Genomic DNA, 20,967 nt, shown 5'->3' with positions numbered 1-20,967 from the left:
GGGAGCCTGGGCAGTGCCAGCACCCTCTGGGGGAAGAACCTTTCCTGATCTCCAGCCTGACCTGCCCTGGCCCAGCTCCAGCCGTTCCCTGGCTCCTGTCCCTATCCCAGAGCAGAGACTGGAGCTGCCCCTGCCCTGCCCCTTGTGAGGATGATGAAGACCCCAGTGGGGTCTGATCTCAGTCTCCCCTTCTCCTTGGCTGAACCAATCAAGTGACCTCAGCCACTCCTCCCTCATCAGGCTTCTCTTCCTGCCCCTTCCCCACCTTCAAGGCCCTCCTTTGGATGCTCTCTCTAGCTTAATGTCCTTTTCATATTGTGATCTTTGTGTCTAACAACCCCGTCCTTCAAGACTTCATCCTCCTCATGCCATCCTGGGAATTGCTCTTCACTTCCCATTTCAGTCCCCAGGTCTGATCTAATGCAGAGATGTGCTGGAAAATCCCAGACATTTTAAGGATTTCTCATATCAGTGAAATACATTTCTCCTTTACTTGTTTTACTATAGATTCAACATGTTTTCAACATTTTGAAATGAAGGGGAATCCTCTCTGCCACGACCACTGCTCCTGTGTGTGTTTCACCTGGAGCATTCAAGCCTCAGGGGCTCAGTTCTGCAGCTGGGGGTGTGTACCTGCTGCAAGGTGATGGGCACATGTCACCAAAGGCACCATTCCCAGCTCCAGACAGAAGCTTTTGTGCTGCTGAGGTTGCTGTGTGCTGCTCTAAAGACTCTCAGTGTCTCTCAAAAATAGACACAGAGAGAACCTGCAAGAGCCAGTTACCTCACCAACAACTTGTTGTGCTCAGTTTACCAAATTTACAGAAACATTCATGTCCCAGCTTCCTCCTTTCCTGTTTCCCAGCTGCCTTGGGACAGTCCCCTGCAGATCATTGCCCAGCACCCCTGGAAAGTTTGGAATGGGAAGGAAATCTCTGCATTGCACTTGACTTTTCCTACTTGCCTGGGATGAGCTTCAGCCCAACATTCCCCGTCCTGGGGCCACCCCAGAGACCAGAGGCACACAGGGCAGAGCCACATCCCTGCCTGTCTGGGGAGGTCCTGCCTTGTTCAGCAAGGTCCTCGTGCTCCTGTCACCACCACCCTCGGGTACCCTCAGCACCCTGTCCTGGCACGTTACACCCACCTGTGTCTGCCCCCAGGGCTGCTGGGCAGCCTTCACACCCCAAGGGCTCTGAGTCCTGTTCCCTGCCCCAGCCCAGCTCTGGGGAGGCAGAGGTGTCCACAGACCCCACCAGTCATGCCCTGAATCACCTTTGATCTGGGGGGGTGCTTCACCAGGGGATGCAGCCCTGTGGGTCCCACCAGGGAGGCTGAGGGTGGCCTGGCCCTCCTGCTCGCCCCTGTAAACGTACAAGAGATGTGCAAGATATTTTGAACATCCTAGGAGAAAGATGTGGAAGATATCTCAGGGAAAAGGGCAGAACAAAAAGGGTGAGTGCTCATAAAGACTCTGGTAACCAATTCTTGGACTCCATGCCATGGAAACGGCTGTTGCTGCTGGGTTTATGCAGCAACAGCTCAGGGCTCCCCTTGTCTCCCATTAGTCCTTGTGTCTTCCCTCCTGCTTGACTGAGCTCTGCCCACCCATAAATTCCACTAAACTCGGAAAAGGGGTTAGATATGAGCTTAAAAGGAAAGTGTTAGACCGAGACACGGCCTGGCCAGGTTCGGTGACCAGCAATGGGTGGGTAAAGTCACCTCCTGGATGTCAGCACTTCAGGTCAGTTCTGCTTGTGCCACTTGTGGATTCTGATCCCTCCCACCCTTTGTGTCCCCTCTCTGCTCCCTGCAGGGCGAGGGGGTCACCATCACCCCCACCTTGCAGGGACCAGGCATGAAGGTCAGATGGGACGTGGCTCTGACAACCTGATTCAGCTGAAGATGCTCCTGCTCATGGCAGGAGGCTTGGACTAGATGGGCTTTAAAACTCCTTCCCAACCCCAACTATTTTAGGATTCTGTGTTTTTCTGCTTCCCAATTACATTCCTAATTATTCTGAAGGTGGGCTATTACACCTGAAAGCTCATCCACTTTTTTCCAGCTGGATCAGCTCATGCAATAGAAATTATTATTGTTCTCCACGGGCCTTGCTTTTCTATCCCCTTAGATCATGCCCACAAAAGCATTAATGCTAATTATTCCTAACATGCATTTCTCTAGTGGAACAGTGAGCAGATGCAGCCACAGAGAAGTGGAAGAGGGCTCAGATCTCATTCCAAGCACCAGTTAACAGCCAGGGCTCTCCTGTGGGCCTGGGCCATGTGCAGACCCTGCTGTGGGTGACCGTCGGGCTGACAGACACTCAGAGGTTTGCAGGGCTCCTCCTGCAGGGGTTCACAGACTCTGTGTTCCCACAAGTGCCCAGAACTGCCCGGTGGCCCTGGGGCTCTTTAAGTCCCCTGTGCTTTACTCACTACCATTGCTCCTTGTTTTCCATAAAAGAAATAAACTAGTTCAATGGGAAAATTATAAATAAAAATTAAAATGAAAAAAATCTCTGGCTGTTAGTGCTCTGATACACAGCTGCAACATTTCTGAATCTATCCTAGGGCAGAATATTGTCCTCCCAAGTGGAGAGACATTAGATATGGTGCACAAGCCAGAGGAAAGACCAGCCTCTCCTCTGGCTCTGGTGGCTCCAAGCTGCAAAGGCTGGAGGCAAAAGCAGCACTCAGGAGTCCTGGGTGAGTTTTTTTGGGCAGCCCAGCAAGGGTTTGGCCACAGGCACAGCTTCCAATCTTCAAGGCAGAGAGCTCCAGGCTCATTTATGAAAAGAAGCTCTAGAGGTGGGAGTAAAATCATCTTAAACTGGCAGGGGTGCTCCTGGGACACATGGCTGAGACACCCAGGGCTCCCAGGGCTCTGTTCTGACCAATCCAGGGCTGCTTCTCCGTGTTCTCACTGCTCCTGCTGAACCCACATCTCCCACATGCAGAAACACTTTCCCTGCCTTGCTCCTTTTGTCCTGAAACTCAGCTCAGGTGCAGAGGTGGGTCAGAGGCAGAAGAAAATGCTGACGCTTCAGAGTGAGCCCCTGTCACCTGGGGCAGGGGAAGGTGATCCCTGGTGTATCCACTGCTGCCTGCAGATGTGGGAGAGCCTTCCAGAAAGGCTGAGGGACACCAGTGCCAGGGCTCTGGGAAAGGAGGGATCTCCTGGCACTGGAGGACAACCGCTCATTTCTGAAATAATCCTTCCTAGGCCTGAAGGCTGGGAAGGTTTCCAGGAGTTCTTTTTCTTGGCCCAGACCACTCCAATCAAGGGAAGTGGTTTTGGGAGGGAGAGCTCACATGGTGTCACTTGTCACCATGGTGGCTGCCTGGAAATGTGTGCTGAGCTCAGCTCCCAGAGTTTGGTGTCCCCCATTTCTCACTGTCTGAGCTGCAAGTGACAGCAGCCACTGCAACAATCAGGGCTCACAAGGAATGAACTCTGAATGCCAGTGTGCATCACCTGAAGCGTGGAAGGGATGACCTGGCCTTTGCCTCAGTGGCCACAGCTGTGAGCAGCTCCCAGGAGCTCCTGTGCACGTGGCACAGTCCCTCAGGAGGAGCGTTGGTTGAGGGAAGGCTGTGGCAGCCATCCAGATGTGGAAGGAGCTGTGGCAGCCATCCAGATGTGGAAGGAGCACATCTGGCTGCAGCAGAGCCAGGCAGTCCCACGGCTGTGGCCCAGGTGCTGCCTGTCCCTGTTTGATCAGATCCGTGCTCAGCTAAGGTGGAGCTGCCCGGGGGTAGAACAGGCAGGTCCCAGAACCGAGCAGGGACAGATCCTGGTGGGACAAACCTCAGGTCCCTTCCTCCAGGGAGCACCAGGAATCAGGCCCAGCAGTAGGGAAAAGCAATCCGGTCTGGAGCTGGGGGCTTCCCTTCACCTCCCCAGAAAATTCCTGTTGGCCCAGGAGTGTCACTGCTCTGGCTCCCAGCCCCTGGCTGGCCCTGCCCGAGGCAGGGATTTGCTGCTGAGTTACAGCCTGAGTGGCTCTTGGGGCTCAAGAGCAAAGGGATAAAGGGCTTCTCCTTCTGGCTCCCCTTCCCAGAGATTCCTGGGCTATAGGAGCCCGTGGCTCTCCTCTGCCCCTCCGGGCTTGGGGAAGGATGGAGATTTCTTTAAATGCTCTAAGAGGGGCTTAGGGAGTCTCTCTCCCTAAGCAGGGGAAGCATCCTAAACCTTGAAACATTTTTGTGAAGGTGCCTTTTATCCTGCAGCCAAAACAGGATCCAGGAGCTCAAAACCCGGGGCTGAAAACCATAACCGTTTGGAGATGATGGTGAGAAATTATTCTCCCCCTGCCTGGACTGAGGTGATGCCTCTCATCTCGGATGTTTATGTGCTCCAGCAGCATCTGTGGGACACCAGGGTGACACACGGGGTGTGACAGGCCAGGTCTGCTCTGGCATGGCTTCTAAAGCTGATTCGGTGGCCAGCAGAGCCCGGGCATCTTCTTCAGCAGTGCCAGCCCAGATTTGTGTGGTCCTTTCTGCAGTCAGTGAACACCTCCTGCCCACAGTCTGCTGGGAACTGTTGCCTGCTCTCCGTGCTGTTCCTGCTGTCCATGCTGCTGTCCCCGCTGTCTCTCCCGTCCCTGCCGTTCCCGCTGTCCCCCCTGTCCCCGCCCGGCTCTGGCAGCTGCCTGGTGCCATCTCGTGGTTAAATCCCCTCTCCTGTTTCAGTCCTGCCTCCTGTCCCCTGGAGAGGAGCGAAGCCCTCCGGACAGATTTTTAGCGGATTTCCCGTGTCCTTCCCGGGCTGTGGCGGGGGAAGGTCGGTGCTGCCCGCTGGGAAGAGGCCGAGCACTGAGTGCCCTTCCCGGCCCTCCTGCCCCGGGGGTGCTGCTTTCACACCTCCACCAGTTCTCAGGGTCCCACACCTCCTGCACTCCGCAGGCAGGGTTACAAAAGCAGATTTTTAACTCTGAGCCATCCCCTGCATCCCTCAGGGTGGATCCCAAGGAGCTCCAGAAATGACTCTGTGCTCTGCAGAGACAGCTTGTGGCAGCAGCTCTCTGGCACAGAGAGCAGGCACGGACTTCCCCAGGCATTGTTCTGAGGAAGGCTGTGAAAAGATCAGAGGAAAGAATGAGAAACAATTCTTATCTCCACTCGCTGCACCTGCTGTTGTGCACGTGTGGAATGTGTCGTGGAGATTTGTGTACCAAAGCTGATTTCTTAATTGGCCACTGGATGGTGTTGGGATGGATTGACCAATTAGGCCAAAGCTGTATTGGACTGGCTGCGAGGGTTACTGAGTTCTTAATAAGTATAGGATAATGTAGTATAGGATGAGATAATAAAGCAATTGATCAGCCTTCTGCAATCATGGAGTCAGTGCTAATTATTACCCAGCTGGGGGCCTGTGATGACAACGGCTGAGAGCACAGCAGTGCTGAAATGTGTCTCATGAATCTTACTGTCCTTTTAAGGCCGGAAGGGAACTTTTGATTGGAATTCAGGAAAGCTCCTCACACTTCCCCGCTGCTTAGAGGGTTTGCATTGACTGTGTAGGAGAACACCCTAAAGTTCACATACAGCAGTTACTTGATCTGGCTGCACTAATGAGCTTAAATCACCAACCATTTACCTTGAGTTTTGCTTTGGCTTGTGTTTCTTAGTTATTGTCCTGGGAAGTTCAACTCCAGTGGATTTGGACTGATGGGACAGCAATGAAACATTCATTGATTGGCAGCACAGGTCAGTGTTTGTACTGAACAATCTGTTTCTCCCAAAGTGAAAGAAACATTCCATCTTTATGGGTAAGAAAAACAATTTCTAGATCTCACCAAACTGCACTTTCTTTTTCTCTCTCTGTGTTATTTTCAGAAAAAAATATTATTGCTGTATTTTTTTCCCCATAGTCAGGAGCTGCATTCAAATGAAAATTTGGTTCCAAGTACTGAGCAATGATGTCTTTCACCAGAAGATGAGAGAGACCTATGCTTGCATACTGGACATATGCAAGCACTTGCCAAGATGTGGGATTTCATCTGAAATGGCTGAATTTGGAGTCCTTGCTATCCAGAGGTATTAAAAGAACAAAACTGCAGCCACCTGCCCTACTCCCACCCACCCACCCAAAGGGATCAGGGTGATTTAAAAGCCCTCTGTGTTCTTTGTTGGAGAGGGATCTTTGGGCAGCTGGGATGAGCAGCACCTCCAGCACGGGCTTTGCAGGGACCCAAAGCAGGGCTGGAGGGAACTGAGGAGGGGCTGGAGCCCCAGGAGCAGCTGAGGGAGCTGGAAAGGGGCTCAGCCTGGAGAAAAGGAGGCTCAGGGGGGACCTTGTGGCTCTGCACAGCTCCTGACAGGAGGGGACAGCCGGGGGGGGGGGGGCGGGGGGGGGGGGGCAGGCTCTGCTCCCAGGGGACAGGGACAGGAGGAGAGGGAACAGCTCAGGGTGGATGTTGGGGAAAATTTCTTCACTGGGAGGGTGATCATGGCCTGGCACAGCTGCCCAGGGCAGGGGGGGGGGGGGTCCCTAACCCTGGAGGAATTTAAAAGCCAGGTGGATGCAGCACCTGGGGACAGGGGGCAGTGATGCCCTGGCGGTGCTGGTCGGACTCGATGGCTTTAAAGGTCTGCTCCTAGCTGAGGGACTCTGACATTCCCAGTCTGCGTGGGGGCACAGGGAGCCCTCTTTAAGATTCAGTGAGATTCATCCCACCCGAAGGTAAAGGTTCTGTTGCTCAGGGATGGGCTCCTCCTGCCCCCTCTGATGTTCGTTGGCTGAAGCAGAAACTTCACTTCTCCCATCTCCCACCTCCCACACAGCAGCGTGAGGCTGGGCAGGAACAAAACGCTCTCCTTGGTGCTTGTTTCCACACTAGGAAAGAAAAAGTAACGAAGGCAACAGCTTTCCAATCCTGTAGAAGCTGCGTTTTCTGACACTGGGTAAATAAAAATGCCGAAATTATTTTCTCTGGAAAGAATGAGCAGCACAGGATCCTACCAAGTTACAACAGAGAATGACTGGAACTTGAGAGGCAGTGATGGATCTTGCTCTCTTAGATCTTAGCTCTCTAGAACTAAAAGCAGCTCCTTTTAGCTCATTGAACGTGGAGTAGGATCCATTGATGCAGCAGCCATTCAGCTGTTTGAAGGTTAAAGAGGCAGAGGAGCAGCCAAGCCCCACAAAACTCACCTGATTGAAAGAAATCTGATTGGAACAAACTCTCTGCTGTGCCCTTTGTAGCTGTCATCCTTCTTCAGCACTCTAAAAGCTGGAAAAGTGCTCCCACGTGTCTGTGCCACAGGAATCTCTCCCACGAAGACAGTTCAGCATAAGGTGACCCTTGAGGAGGAGGTGACCCTTGGTGCCAGTGTCACCCTTTGAGCTGCCTCTTTTAATCGGTTCCCCCTGCCCTTGGCCAGCCGGGGGTGAACGGGATCTTCTGCTCTGGTACCCCTGCACGGGGGGTCCCTCCCGAGGTGGGCAGTGCCCAACAGTGCCAGACCACCAGGAGTGGGTGTCCTGTGGGCAAACAGAGCTCTTAATGAGCAAGCTGGTGAAACAGAGACTTTTGGAGTTCACTTGAGTTAACACAATGAATTAAGCATTTAAATTTTAGCTTGTAAAATTATGTATTGAATTTTAACCTTTACTTAAAGAAACCTCTTCCATGGTACAAAGGGCATAGGAAAATGCAAATTCCTGAAGCTTCTTGCATAAAGAACAATACCAGAGGAGGCAAAGAACCCAGATAAAGAAGCTCCTCTGTCTCCAAGCCTATCAAGACTGACAGACGTACTCAGATAAGCACCAAAGGACCGAAAGCGCACGTGCAGAGGGGAAAAGTTCAAAAGTTCAGTCATGAGGAAGACCAAAATCTTCAGCCTCAGGACCACCGAGAGACCCCCGTGTGACCACCACAGCAAACCACGCGTGCCCAGAAAGGCGTGGACTCATTTAGCATGAGAGGCGAGGACAGGCGGGGCCAGGGGTTGAATATGTATGGCAAAGTTGTGCAATGCATTGCATATGGAACACCTTTGGGAATAAAGGTGTGGGTCAGACTGAGGCTCGGCAAGTTTTGGAGAGTTATCTCACCTGTGGCGGGCACTGGCATACATACCCACTTCATAACTACCCCAGGTTATGGAGTCTATTGATTTATTCCGCGTATCGCTTCCCTGGGAGCTTCCTTCCCGCTGGGGCACACCCAGCCTGGGTGCTCTCCTGCAGCCCAGCTCGGGGCCATCCCCCCAGTTAACTCATTCAGTGCTGTAATGAACAAAGTTCCCAGGTGGGACGTGGGCAGGGCCTTCCTAGTTCCCATGGCAACACTGAAACAACTACTAACTCTAGCTGAGTACCGATATTGAAATGCTAATTAGCTAATTGCTCTGTTTGTTTTCTCTAAACTACCTGGAGATAACTGGCCTCCCACCCCCCACGCTGCCATTCTGGGACTAAAACGCAAATAAAAAACCCCTTGGGATCATGGGAGTATTTTTAGGGGGTAAAGACACCCCTAAATAAAGAATTAAACACAGAAGAGGGGTCTAGACAAATGCATTAGTTGAGGAAGAGGGAAACACATCCCCTGATTGACTTTTGCCCATCACCATCACCTAAAAAGAATAGACTAGCGTAGGCTATGGGAAGCAGCGACCGAGGGACAGAACTTCCGGGTGCTGCCGCAAGGAAAGAAGAGGTGACAGCTGCTGCTCAGGGCCTCAGCGACAGACTCTGCACACCTCCTTCCTTTCGGCTATCCTGGGAAAGGCACAACAGCAGGGGCGAGTTCTGTGTAGGGCCCTCTGCCCAGTACCATTTCCCCCAGCTCTGACCCAGGATCAGCCCTGTGCTGCACACCGAACTCTCCTCGAGTGGAGAACAGATGTTCTGGGTGCTTAAAAAGAATCTGTTAATTTGCTGTGACTTACAACGATGCAATTTAAAAGCAGCTTCCCTGAGAGCTGCAGCACTCACCATCAGGAGCTCTCAGCTCATCGATCACCCGAGGGGAAATGTGCACTTATTTTGCTGTTAATCTTCATATCCACCATCACAGGCTGACAAATGTGCCACGGAGAGTGAACAGCTGCTGCCTCCATCACCTCTCTGGAAATGAATCTGGGACCTGTTTTGTGGCATGAGACAGGAGGGAGCTTGGCCACGGCCCTGGGGGAGCAGGGGCAGCCATGGGCAGGGGCTCCCCCAGGAGAGCGATGGGAGGCACCAGCAGGTTTGGAAGTGGGTGACCCTGGAGGTCCTTGAGAGATTTGTCTGTGCTTGGTGCTGAGCAGACAATTCTGGCTGCAAAATTCCCGGACAAAAAAGACCCTTAATCCAAATCCAAAGGCACCACCCACCTGACTGCATCCCAGCAGAGGAGAGGGAGGAATAGAGTTATTAGAAGACACAAAAGCACAGGAGATGCAGTTCTGGGAGCGTGCAGAGAAGCTGCGAGAATCTGAGGGATTGATGGTTTAGTAATTTTTATTTCCTGTCTGTTTTTCAGTGCAAACTACTTCACACTGGTCTGTTCTGTCAATATTTCACTATTAAATGTATTTTAAAACTATTCTCATTCCCTAATTGTTCTTCACTGTTTTGTGGGGTATTCTTGCCAGGAGAAGGGATCCTGAAACTGGCCCATGCTCTCCTTCCTCAGGAGCCATGGGGAATCTCCAGAGAGGAACCTGATAGGGGAGCAGGAGCATTGCCCAACTCAACAGCTGAGCCTCTCAGGGACCTGAGAGCTCTGTCAGGTGTTAATGGCCCTGACCAGCCTCACCTGGGCCACTCCCCCACTCCTGCAGCCCCATTTCAGCTCAGCTCTGGCCCTCAGCCCTGTCCTGAGTGATGCTGTTGCCCTGGCTGCCCTGGGCTCTGCCCACAGCCTGAGTGCCCAGCTGGATCTCCCCTGCTCCACCCCCACGGAGCTGCCCAGCAGCTGCTGGGCTGTGTCTGACCCTGGATCCCCTCTCCAAATCCGGACCCTGTGCTGCAGACTGATTCCCTCAGGACCTCAGCCCTGCCCCATCTCCATGAGCTTGCCCAGGGATCTGACTCCTGGCTGAGCCTGGCCCCGGGCCTGCCCTGCCCATGCCGGGAGCAGCGGGACCCCCTCAGCTCCCAGCACATTCCTTGGCAGAGATGGGTGATGGAGAAACAGCAGGGGGCAGCTCCAGGGCAGAGCTGATGCCTGGTGTGGGTGGGTCACAGGGCACTGCTCCCCCAAATTCAAGGGGCACAGGGTCACCCCAGAGCCACAAACACACAAGGGCCTTGCCACACACCTGGGCTGCTGCTCCCTGCTTCCCGCTCTGGTCCCACACAGGATCTCAGCATGAACAAACATCCGCCCCCCCGAGATGAGAGAAAACTCTGGGTGCCTCGAGCAGAGCCTGACTTCAGAGCTACCAGTTCCTTTATTGCTAAAGCTACAGGAATTTTGTCCTGTTAGTGCAGAAATCAGAATCGGGAAACACAGCAGGATTAGCTTAAGCCTCTTCCACTCCCATTAGCAATCTTATTTATCCTTTTAAATGGCTCCAGTTGAGTGCTGGCATGCCAGGGATCCCATCTTCTGGGCCTGTTGGCTTTAAATTATCCACTTTACACATTTAGATCTTCAAACAAATCCCAACTCTTATCTAGTAGCACCTGAGGGCATCTGATCTGTTTACTGAAACCTCCTCTACAGCAAGTCTCTAGAAAAGTCTCAGCCATTCTCACCACTAGATACTGATAGCTGTGTTTATTATTTTGGTTTATCTTCACACTTTACCACTAGCCAAGAGTTTATCCAATGGCCAGAAGCATTGTCATTCCATGTCTTTAGCGTCTGCTTTCTCCCTAGTCACAAATTCACTACAAATTTGCTAATTCTCTAGCAAAGCTGGTTTTGCTTGTTTTTTTTGGTGAGTGAGGGGTGGGTGCAAGGTTAGAAAACCCCAAAGGACATCAAAGCAGGTCAAAGAAAGGGATGCATGGAGGGTGATAGACAAGGTGATTTTCCAGTGTGAGGCCTGGCCTCATCCTTAGCACACTGGTCTCTGTTCTTGTTTCCCTTGGGACAATTCCTGGTGGTCTCTGGTTCGTTTGGAGGTAGGTCCTGGAGCTCCAGAGAGCATCAGCAAGTCCCAGTGCCAGCTGTCAGTGCCCCCTCACCAGCACATCCCTGTGCCCCCAGTCCCTAGCGCAGTCAGGACTCCGAGCCCAGCTCTCAGTGCACCTTTGGGCTCTCACCTTTGGGCAGCTGCCAAGGGCTTGTCCTGGCAGGAGCCCAGTGCCCACCCGGCCTCCAAAGCCCCTGTTCCCCTGGGAGAAACCAATCCCAGCTGGATCTGCTGGCACAGGTGGAGTCTCTGAGCAGATCCTGGCGCTGCCATTGAGGCTGCCCAGCACAAACAGCCTGAGCTGGGCTGAACCTCCTGGTGGGGGGAACCCCAACCCAAGGGACAGCCCCACACCGAGGGGCTCAGGGCCTTTCTGCTGCACAAAGACATCTCTCCAGAGAGACAGAAGCAGTTCATAGCCCTGGCAACTGAGTGTGGGACACAGGATGCTCTGGGAAATGCTCTGGGGGGCTCTGAGTGCCCCAGGGATATGGCATGTGGAGCTGTCCTGCTGCCGAGTTCATATGGCTGTGAACTGCCAGAGGGCAGGGCTGGATGGGAATTTGGGAAGGGATTGTCCCTGGGAGGGTGGGCAGGCGCTGGCACAGGGTGCCCAGAGCAGCTGTGGATGCCCCTGGGTCCCTGGCAGTGCCCAAGGCCAGGCTGGACAGGGCTGGGAGCAGCCTGGGTCAGTGGGAGGTGTCCCTGCCCGTGGCCATGGAAGGGACTCGGTGTTCCTTCCAACCCAAACCATTCCATGATTCTGTGGGATCCATCAGACACCCCTGCTGGGATCCAGGTCACTTCCATGGGTATTTTCCCTCCTCACAACAGCAAATCAGCACTGGGGATGTCCCAGTCACAAGCTTGAAATACAGAAAATATAGAAAAACCCAGACACATTTTTTTTTTCCCTAAAGGTTGTTTTATTGTAAAACCATAAATACAACACTGACATGAAAATCCTCAAGCAACGGATGCTTTCTTACAGTTACAGTTTGTCTTCTGCCTTGGCATCAATTCTGAAAAGAATGTTGCAGAAACATGTCTCTAAGGTATTTCCAAATAACCGAGCTCTGGCTTGGAGCGCTCGGCCCCTTTGGAAGCTAAGTGGAACTATTCCTCCTCTCTTGTGGAATATTTCCATTCAGACAGCAACAGACTTGTAAAAACAGCAACATTTAAACACCTTGATTTTTTTTCTTTAATAATCCTTTTCATTTGACGTCAGTCTAAGTTTCAAACAGCACTGAATTTATTTAGCTGAAAAAAAAAAAACCCAAAACAAAACAAAAACAAAACAAAATCCTAAAAGGAAAAAAAAAAACCCCTCAGAACTTGAGTTGGCCTCAAGCGTTCGCATATCACAATGAAAATCAGCAACTCAACCCCGTGCAATATTGCTCTCTAGTGAGTCATTTGATCCACACCAACAATACATGAGACTTCAAACAGGTTTTGTTTTGTTTATTAACACAGCAAGTGTGACATTAGATAACCTTTTAAATACAGTACATGGTACAGCGCGGGGCCAGCTGCCCGCACGTTTCCCGTTATGAAGACAAAGCCAGCGGTGGCGGTTTATAAAAATATTGTGTTGCTACAAAAGTATAAATTAATGCTACCGGTATTAAGAAATATTAAACACATAAAACTTATAAGGATTAAGAAAAATATTCATTAATACCTGTAGAAAACTCTGGCCTAAAAAAGATATTTTTTGTATATTTTTTGTATATTTTTTTTTTGTATTTTTTAAGATGACATGGTCGCACTCGCAGTGCGGGTGCTCTGTGGTATTGCCTAGAACATCTGCATCTACAGAAAGGAAGGAAATGCACACGAGTTACTGAGGGCAGGGAGGGCCAGGAGGGGCAGGAGAACATTAAATCCTTTGCTTGATGAAACAAGAATTCAGCTCCCAGGAGGAGGTTTGGGAAATGGAACGTACGAGCGAGGAACAGCTTCTCTTTTCAGACTGGCTGCAAACAAGGATCTCCTGATGTTTGGTTGTCACCATGACACTGTGTGGCTACAGCGTGGACCACAATCCTCACGGCCTGGGCAGAGTGTTCCCCCCACTGACAGCCTGGGCTGTCACCTGCCACCACTGTGCAGGTCATCCACTACCAGCTTTCCTTCAAAGAATTCAAAAAAAGGAGTATTGAAGTACCAGTAAGCTTCAAGGGACCATGAAAAACAGCTCCTAAAACTGTTGCTCCTTCCAGAACACATCTCCTTCCTTGAGGGGGAAGGTCTTTCTACACAGCAAGGGGAAAAGTTACCCCTTCTCCTACCCCCCAGCCCACTTGAAAAACAATCCCAGCCTATCCACAGACACTGCAGAGACTGCCATGAGAACCCCAGGGAGGTGAGAACAAGGATTCGAGGCCAGTGAGGCTGGAAGTGCCTTTTTAAGGAACTTGGGTTGTAAAAAGAAAGAGTTGGATGTGTCTGTGCTCATCAACTCCAGCCTACAATATTCCCATCATTAAGCCTGAGCTGTTCATCTGGGTCCCACTGCCAGGGATGCTACAGAAAATCCTGCTACAGAAATTCCTTGTTTCAGGAGCCAAGAATTCCAGCACAGCTGCCTATGGATGAGGAACCTCTCAGGGTCTCTGGGTACACCATTGGCTGTGTCAGCAAAACTCTCCTGTCGAGTTACAAACAAAGGACTCTTAACAGGAAAAAAAACTCAGCTAAGCAGCCAAACTAAACCTGAAATTAAACAGAAATCCCACAAACATTCAATAGACAAAATTAAATTTCAGGGCAACCCACTCTCATTGGTTCACCATTTCTGGCCTAGCGTAAGCAGACTGTCCCAGGCCTGTCCCACGGAGCTCAGCTGGGCCTCAGGGTTTGCTCAGGGACACTTCCAGAAGCCCCAGGGAGGTAACAGAGCTGTGAGGGGACAGGTCCCACACACAGGGAGTTCTTATTGCTACAGTGATGGCGCCAGGTCTGACACGGGGCACGGGGCTCAGCCGGCAGTTCTGGGCATTCCCAGGGGATCCCACGGATCCGAGATCATGGTGTAGCACAGAAAAACTCAGCAGAAGCAGCCAGCCCTTGAACACCCTCCCCCGCGTTGATCTGACAGGACATTTTCTTCTCGACTGGCAGCTTCCCCTCTGCCGCCTCCCTCCCTGATGGAACCTGGCTGGTGGATGCACTGAGAGCTGGCAAGGGCTTGGTGCTGGTGAGTGGGAGGATGGGGAGGAAAAGGCTCTGTGAACCCTCCTGGAGGGGTCTGGGCAGGAACCCGGCACTTCCCACCCCTACATCCAGTTCCTTTTCTCTTGGCAAGGTCCAGCCATGTGTTTCATGGAGTGAGCTCCACTCTGCAGCCTTGTCTTCAACAACAGGGCTCAAAACACATTCCCTGCACAGACTCCTCCCAGAGGAACAAAGCTCTCCTCCCTGAAGAGATTTCCCAGAATCTGCCTTTAGTATCTTTTTTTATTTTTCTCCCATTACTCCATAGGGAACAGCTTGTCCCTTCCTGTGTGAATGCCTCACAGGAGCTCTTGCCTCTCCCTCAGCCAAGAGGTGCAATCAGAGATCCAAGCCTCTCCTCAGCACAAAGCAGCACTCCCAGCCTTGGAGCACCTTCCTGGCTGCTCTTTTAATGCCTTTTGATTCATCAGTAACACGGTGCTGCCTAGAAATGCCCAGGGCACTGTGGGACAGCAGGAGGTTCCAGTCCCCTGTCCTGTGCTCACCACGGCCAGAGTGGAACTGGCCCCTCTGAGCAGACTCAGCCACCAGCACAAGCATTTTTGGTAATTCCTTCCCATGCTAAACCTTCTGGGTTATTGCAGACAGTTGGAGAAAAGCCACCCAACCCACCTGAGCCACATCACTGAACACTCCAATGCCACCATTTAGAGCTCAAGTCATTTCCAGAAGTGTCTCCCCTCTATTTTCAGTCATTTGCAAGTTCTGAGAGCATCTGCTGCAAATTCATTTGTAAAGATCACTAAGGGTCATGACTCCCTGAGCTGCTGCTGGACATCATCTCTGCCCAGCAAGCACAGATAAACCAGTGCAGGTGGTTTGTGTGGATACTTAAACCAGTTCAGCTCAAAGTTAAACTGGCTTAACCAGCAATGAAGGAACAACTGAGTTAGACAAAACCTGAGCCCAGAGTCAGCTTTCACAGAAAGTTTTGCAGATTGCACAGTTCAAACCCACCCACAGCAGTTTCCTTAGCACAGACAGAGAGCTTGGACAGAAAGGGAAGTTCAGTTCCATTTCAATTCGACCTGGGTGCAAGACACCAAGTCCATCCTGCAAGCCAAACACAACCACTGCCTACTGCGAGGCACAGGAGACAACTCCTTCCTGACCTTCTGGCTGCTGCATCCACACAGAAACAACCTCCTGAAGAGCTCTGCCTCTATCCCACTCCCTTCACCAGCAAGGATGTTCAGACAGGCCCTTCCCTCCTGGAGTTCACCTGGTGGTACTTGTTCCCCACCTGAAGGTCAGAATGCTCCCAAAGCAAACTGTGAAGCCAGGAAGAGTCTGCAAGGTCAGGCACAGTCAGCAGCAGGAACGGGTAGATGCCTGGAGGCCACACACCGTTCCTGCACCCCAACACATTTCACAAGGGAGATTAAAGGAAACCAACAAGCAGAAGGCAATTCCCAACATGACCCACCTGAGGATGATCCCAGTTCTGAGGACTTCTCCTCCCAACCCAAAGGGAGCAGAACCTCACAACAGCCCTGGCCAAACTCAGAGCCTCTCCTGAGCAGTCTCCCACGCCAGGACCAGCAGTGCTCCCTACTACACCCCGGCCTCTCCGCACCTCTGGGGCACCACAGAGCAGCTCGGGTTGGAGCAACCTGGCAAATAAGAGCTTCCAAATTTCAGACCTTGGTAAAGTATTTTTGCTCCCTAGAATGTGAATTCAAGCCTGCAAGAAGGAAGAGGAGCAAAAGCTTGGTATTTAAGGTAAATGCACGTGCTACAGATGTGCTTCTCTGCTTTTACTGAGGCCTGAGTGACCCAGGGAGAACCTGAAGCAAGCCCAGCACAAACAGCTCCCCTGAGCTGGGCGCCCTGCAACCGTATGCAAGAGTCAGGAAAAGCTGCACCTTCCTTCAGTGAGTCTCTGGAGAAGAGACTCTCCTCACCACCTCTGAGAATGCTCTGTTTTAGGCCTTTAGGTTTGCTCTTGCTTTTCTAGCTGCTGTTTTTAAGTCTTTGGGAGAACCTCATCTGCCCGACATCACTGCTTCACACCCATCATTAGTGCAACTACAACCGAAGTTGCCTCACAGGGGCAGTTTTTGGGATGGGGGAGAGGGCCAGTCCATCCCTCTCTTTGGTCAGCACCACAAGAAAACCCCAGCTCTGGTGCCAAACCCACAGTGTGAGAAGGGAAAGGGGAGGTGGGATGGGAGGTAGGGGTGGCTGTGGCCTTCCTTGCATGCATGCCCTCAGTCTGCACCACTGCTGGGCACAAATCACTGCAGTTTGCCCAACTCTCAGTTCCAGGGATTTACAGCTATGCTAACTCTGTCCTGCTCACTTCCCATCCTCGATGCCTCGCAGCGACAGCACGAGCCAGAGGTCACAAATTCCACAGAAATCATCTACATGTCCCTTAGCAAAGGAGGACTGGGGGCTGGAGCTGTCTTTCCAAAGGAATGCAAGGGCTTTGCATGTTTCCCTGAGCATCAAAGAGCTCTCAGGGTCTCAGGTGAGCCACACAAAAAAGTGTAATGTGTCATTAGGAGGAGCTGCCAATCCTGATCCCTGTGCCATCAGCTGAGCTGTGTGGTACCCTCTGTGCCCACAGCTAATCCTGTTTGGAGACATGCACCAGCCAAGCTTTCCTGCTGTCAGGTACCAGTGGGCCCAGCACACATCTCACTCACTCAGGGCTCATTTTTGTCTGCCACAGGTTTCTCCTGCTCTGCAAACTCCTGTGCTACCACTGGTGGCTGGGCATGCAGGACTTGTACAGGAGAAAACAAAACCAGCAAGAAGGAAAGCTGGCCCTACCAGCAACCCCTCCATCAGCCACTGACAGGGAAATCAGGAGTCCAAGATCCTCTGCCTTGGCAGCTCCTGTTCATGTGGCAGGCTGTGTGCCTTAGGCAAAAAACACAGCAGATTAGGAGACAATGGTTTTGGTCTGATGGCAGTAACAGTGCTGAGAGGTCAACCCAAACACCAGCCTCAAGGCAATGGAAGGCTGAAAGGGCTGGAAAGGGCAAGACAGCTGGTGCCAAGGTTTGTCCTCGTGAGCCTGGCATGGGGAAGGGTCCAGCGTGCAAACTGTGCCCCTGAGTCCTGTGGCAGTGTCAGGGAGTGCCTGTGAGGTTCAAGGCATCTGCACACAAAGCCTGAGAGATTGGGTTTGCTATTTCTCATGTCTTGGAACTTGCAACTTCTCTTACAGCCAGAGCTGGGCAGATGGGATCCTGGTTTAACATCTGGTCAACAGCAGCACTGCAGAGAGGATCTCCAGTTTCCCCCTGCATTGCCAGCCAGCAGCAAACTCCCTGTGCTGCTGAAGGGCTCCAGCCTGCTCTCAGCAGGGCCAGTCCCTCCTCCCAACCCTCCCATGCCACTGGGACTGCAGCTCCAGAGCTCCTGGAAGCAGGAGATTGCTGAAGAAAGAAGATTTTGCTTCAGTTTTCCTCCAGGAGACAAGTCCCAGCGGTGAAAAACGCACAGTTTGGCACCAGAGGTTGGGAATTGTCCAAGAGGCACCAAACCTGACAGAGCCTGTCCAGCAGCCCAGGAGCTGTGCCTGCAGGAGCTCTGGCCTTGGGGACAGCAGAGTGACCGAGATGCTTTGGGGTTATGGGGATCTCTAATTGCATTTGGGGTGAGCCAGTTACGTGTGAACATTTCGGGGCTCGTGGCCTTCCTGGCCAGAACAGGTCAGCAACAGAACAAGTAGTGTAATGCACTGTAGGTATCAAAAAGACATTCGTGCCACTAGAGGAAACCATTCCAAACAAAAAGGGGAAGATATTCTTTGCACTCAATCAGGAGCACTTACATTCAGAAGGATCTTTGAGCCCATGCACTTCTCTAAGCTTCCTTCAAACCCCAGTTTGACAAAACTGGTGAGCTTTGTTCCCCTGAAAAATCATACACCTTGGTTTGTCCTTGGCCTTGGGAAGGGTGGTTTGTGTGTCACTGAGACACTTTTTAACAAAAATCTTTAGGTGCAATGGTTCTCTGGCAGACCTGACAAGCTCACTGGTGGCCCACAGCCACTTGTGCTGTCACCATTTGCTTTTCCTGGTTTCTAGGCTTTGCCACATAAACAACTGCTGTGGTTCCCAAAAGAATATTATTTAATTGCAAATGGGCTACTCTAGAACAAGTTTGAGAACACCTGATGTACAAAATTCACAGAAAAGATAATTAACAGCGGGAGTTCAGAAAACAAGTTCTGCTGTAAAAAATATAAAGCCAAGAAACGTAACAATTACTGACAGTTTCTGCCATGAGCCATTTTTCTTAGCTTGAAATCAAACTTATAATCACTTGCTGCCACGTTAAACTCAAAACTGGGAGTAGAGACAGAGGAGTAACGTTTCTTTTGAACAAAAAAAGGATATGGAAAGGTTAAAAACAAAATTAAGAATCAAAAACCTTAAAGCCTCCCTTCCTGATTTCTAAAGATACCGGTGTTGATGGAACACAGCTGCCCTGATTCACGCACCATGCCAAGAAGGCTGCAGCCAAGTGCCCTCAAGGTGTACAGTTATTCAAAGGAGCAAAGTCCAGTGCAGAACTGGTCTGGTCAATGGAGTCTGATTATCCATGGCAAGATGGCCCAGGGGACAAGAGGAAAGGTGGGGTGGAGGAGAAACAAAAGAAACTTCAAGTCACTTTAGATCTCAGCTGCCTGAAGACTTTAGAACATCAGCCTCCCATTCGTCTGCCCACTTGAAAACATTAAAAAGTCTGTCAAGTCCACACACTATCTATGGAAAGGAGCACATTCCTGGCAGAGGGCTGTCTCTCTCCCGTGCTCAGCTTTCCTTTCAAACTTAATTTTATATATATTTATATTTTTATATATATATAAAAAAGCACTTGGTTTCCAGGGGCATTCATAATGAGGTCCACAGTGTTTAGAACTTAAATTTCTTTTTCTTTGTTTGGAACAGTGTTTTAAAGTTTTGTTTTAATTAAAAGAAAGTCTTAAAGCATGTTGGACTTCAAAAACATGAGTTTGTTCATGTCTTCTGGACTGAGTAGCCGCCTCCTTTTGATCAAGAGCGCCTGCTCACACATATTTACACATTCGCTCCTGGCACCCACAGCAGGTACTGCTAAGAGCCAAAAGGCCAGCTTGGCTAGTTTTGTATGCTTTTGGGTAACACACGACCAGTACTGAAACAGGTCAGGGGTGGCCTGGAAGAGAGGTTCTTGCAAATAATCATAGACTTCACTTTTCCCAAACCAATCTTCTTCCTGAGCTGCTGTGGCCTCCCCTGCTGCACGAGGCTTCTTGGTTGAAGGTTCAAATTCTGCTTCTTCTGCCCAGGACTCTTTCACCTCATTGATCAGCTCACAGACCTTGCCAATGATCTCTTCATGCTGGTAGGGCGGGACGGGCCGCAGCTTCTGCTGAGGGTCCAAGATCATGGCTACCTTGTGTGCCGAGTGAACTTTGAAGTTCTCCTTCAGCGCCTCCAAGAAGAGGTGACAGAGTTTGCTGACCACGCCAGCATCATTAGCTTTGGAAGTGAACAGTTTCTCCAGTTTGACGTAGGTGGGCAGCACCAGCTGCAGCGTGGGCCGGCTCTCGTTGCTCAGCTCGATCACGGCCTGTTTCACCGGCGCCAGGATGGCTGCCAGGTTGCTGAGCAGGTGTTTGTTCAGGTTTTGGATGAGGTTCATCTTCTTGGCCCTGCTGTAGAACTCGCAGATCTGCTCGTAGCGCTCGTGGACGAGCAGCAGGGAGTCGGTGACTGAGTTCCAGCAGGGTGGCGGAGAGGTCTCTTCCAGGGAGCCAAAGGTCTCCTTTGAGAGGCCCGTGGACCCCGCCAGGTCTTCACAGACATTCAGGAGCTCGATCACCTCGTGCATGTTGCGAGCCTGTAGTGTTCTCTTGTTGAGCACGCTCTGCACCACCGAGTTCAAGGCACAGGCCGAGCAGCGCAGGCACATGCCCGCCTTGGAGAACGCCGAGGAGTTGACCTTGCAGTCTGTCACGTACACCGTCCTGATCTCCGACATCACAAACTCCGACAGCACATTCTGCACCCAGTGGTGGATAAAATCACCATTGTCTCGAATGTCTACGCCCTTAATGCCCAGGACGTAGCTCTTGATGTGGTTACCTTCCACCTGGTAGGCAGTGAGGATGTAGCAGGAGTCGGGGCCGACGCTCTGCGAGTGGCAGGTGACCCCAATGCCGAGGCAGGCGTTGCTGCCCAGGGCGCAGGTGACTTTCACCTTCACCTGGTTGTACATCCGAGGCAGGTGCTTCAAAGCCAGGGTGTTGAAGTTGCCCAGGATCTCGGTGACAGAGAAGGCACCGTAGCGAGCCCCGCTGTCCACCAGCGTCTGCGCCAGCTTGATGAACTCCTTACCGCTGAGCACGCTGAGCGCGCCCAGGTCGGTGCACATCACCCGCAGCAGCCTCTCGGCGATGTTCTGCCGCTCCTTCTCCGGGATCGCGCTGTTCCCCAGCGAGCTGCCCGCCGGCGCTGCAGGGAAACACAGCGGGCACAGAAAGGGCAGGATCAGCATCACCGCAGCACCAGAGAGCACAAGGCACAAAACCATTCTCAGAGACCCCCAGAGAGGTGGAACATGCCCAGATGATGAAAGAGACAACTCCAACCTTAGATTTGTTTCCCCAAGGTTTCTGGACTGAGGAACCTCC

At 51.7% G+C, this 20,967-nt stretch overlaps 1 protein-coding gene across 5 annotated transcripts in view; it reads right to left on the bottom strand.

Moving 5' to 3' along the window:
* Nucleotides 1-12,527: 12,527 nt before the first annotated feature.
* The window catches only part of ZNF618 (zinc finger protein 618), a 149,067-nt gene continuing 140,627 nt past the window's right edge, over nucleotides 12,528-20,967 (bottom strand). For all 5 annotated transcript variants that reach the window (XM_053996263.1, XM_053996264.1, XM_053996266.1 and 2 more), the window contains one exon: nucleotides 12,528-20,788. In XM_053996263.1, the coding sequence (XP_053852238.1) occupies nucleotides 19,275-20,788 (1,514 nt within the window). In that variant the 3' untranslated portion in view covers nucleotides 12,528-19,274. The remainder of the gene's footprint in view (nucleotides 20,789-20,967) is intronic.

Source organism: Vidua macroura, chromosome 21 (genome assembly GCF_024509145.1).
Source record: "Vidua macroura isolate BioBank_ID:100142 chromosome 21, ASM2450914v1, whole genome shotgun sequence".
NCBI classification, from domain to species: Eukaryota; Metazoa; Chordata; class Aves; order Passeriformes; family Viduidae; genus Vidua; species Vidua macroura.
This window is presented reverse-complemented; position numbering and strand designations above follow the sequence as displayed.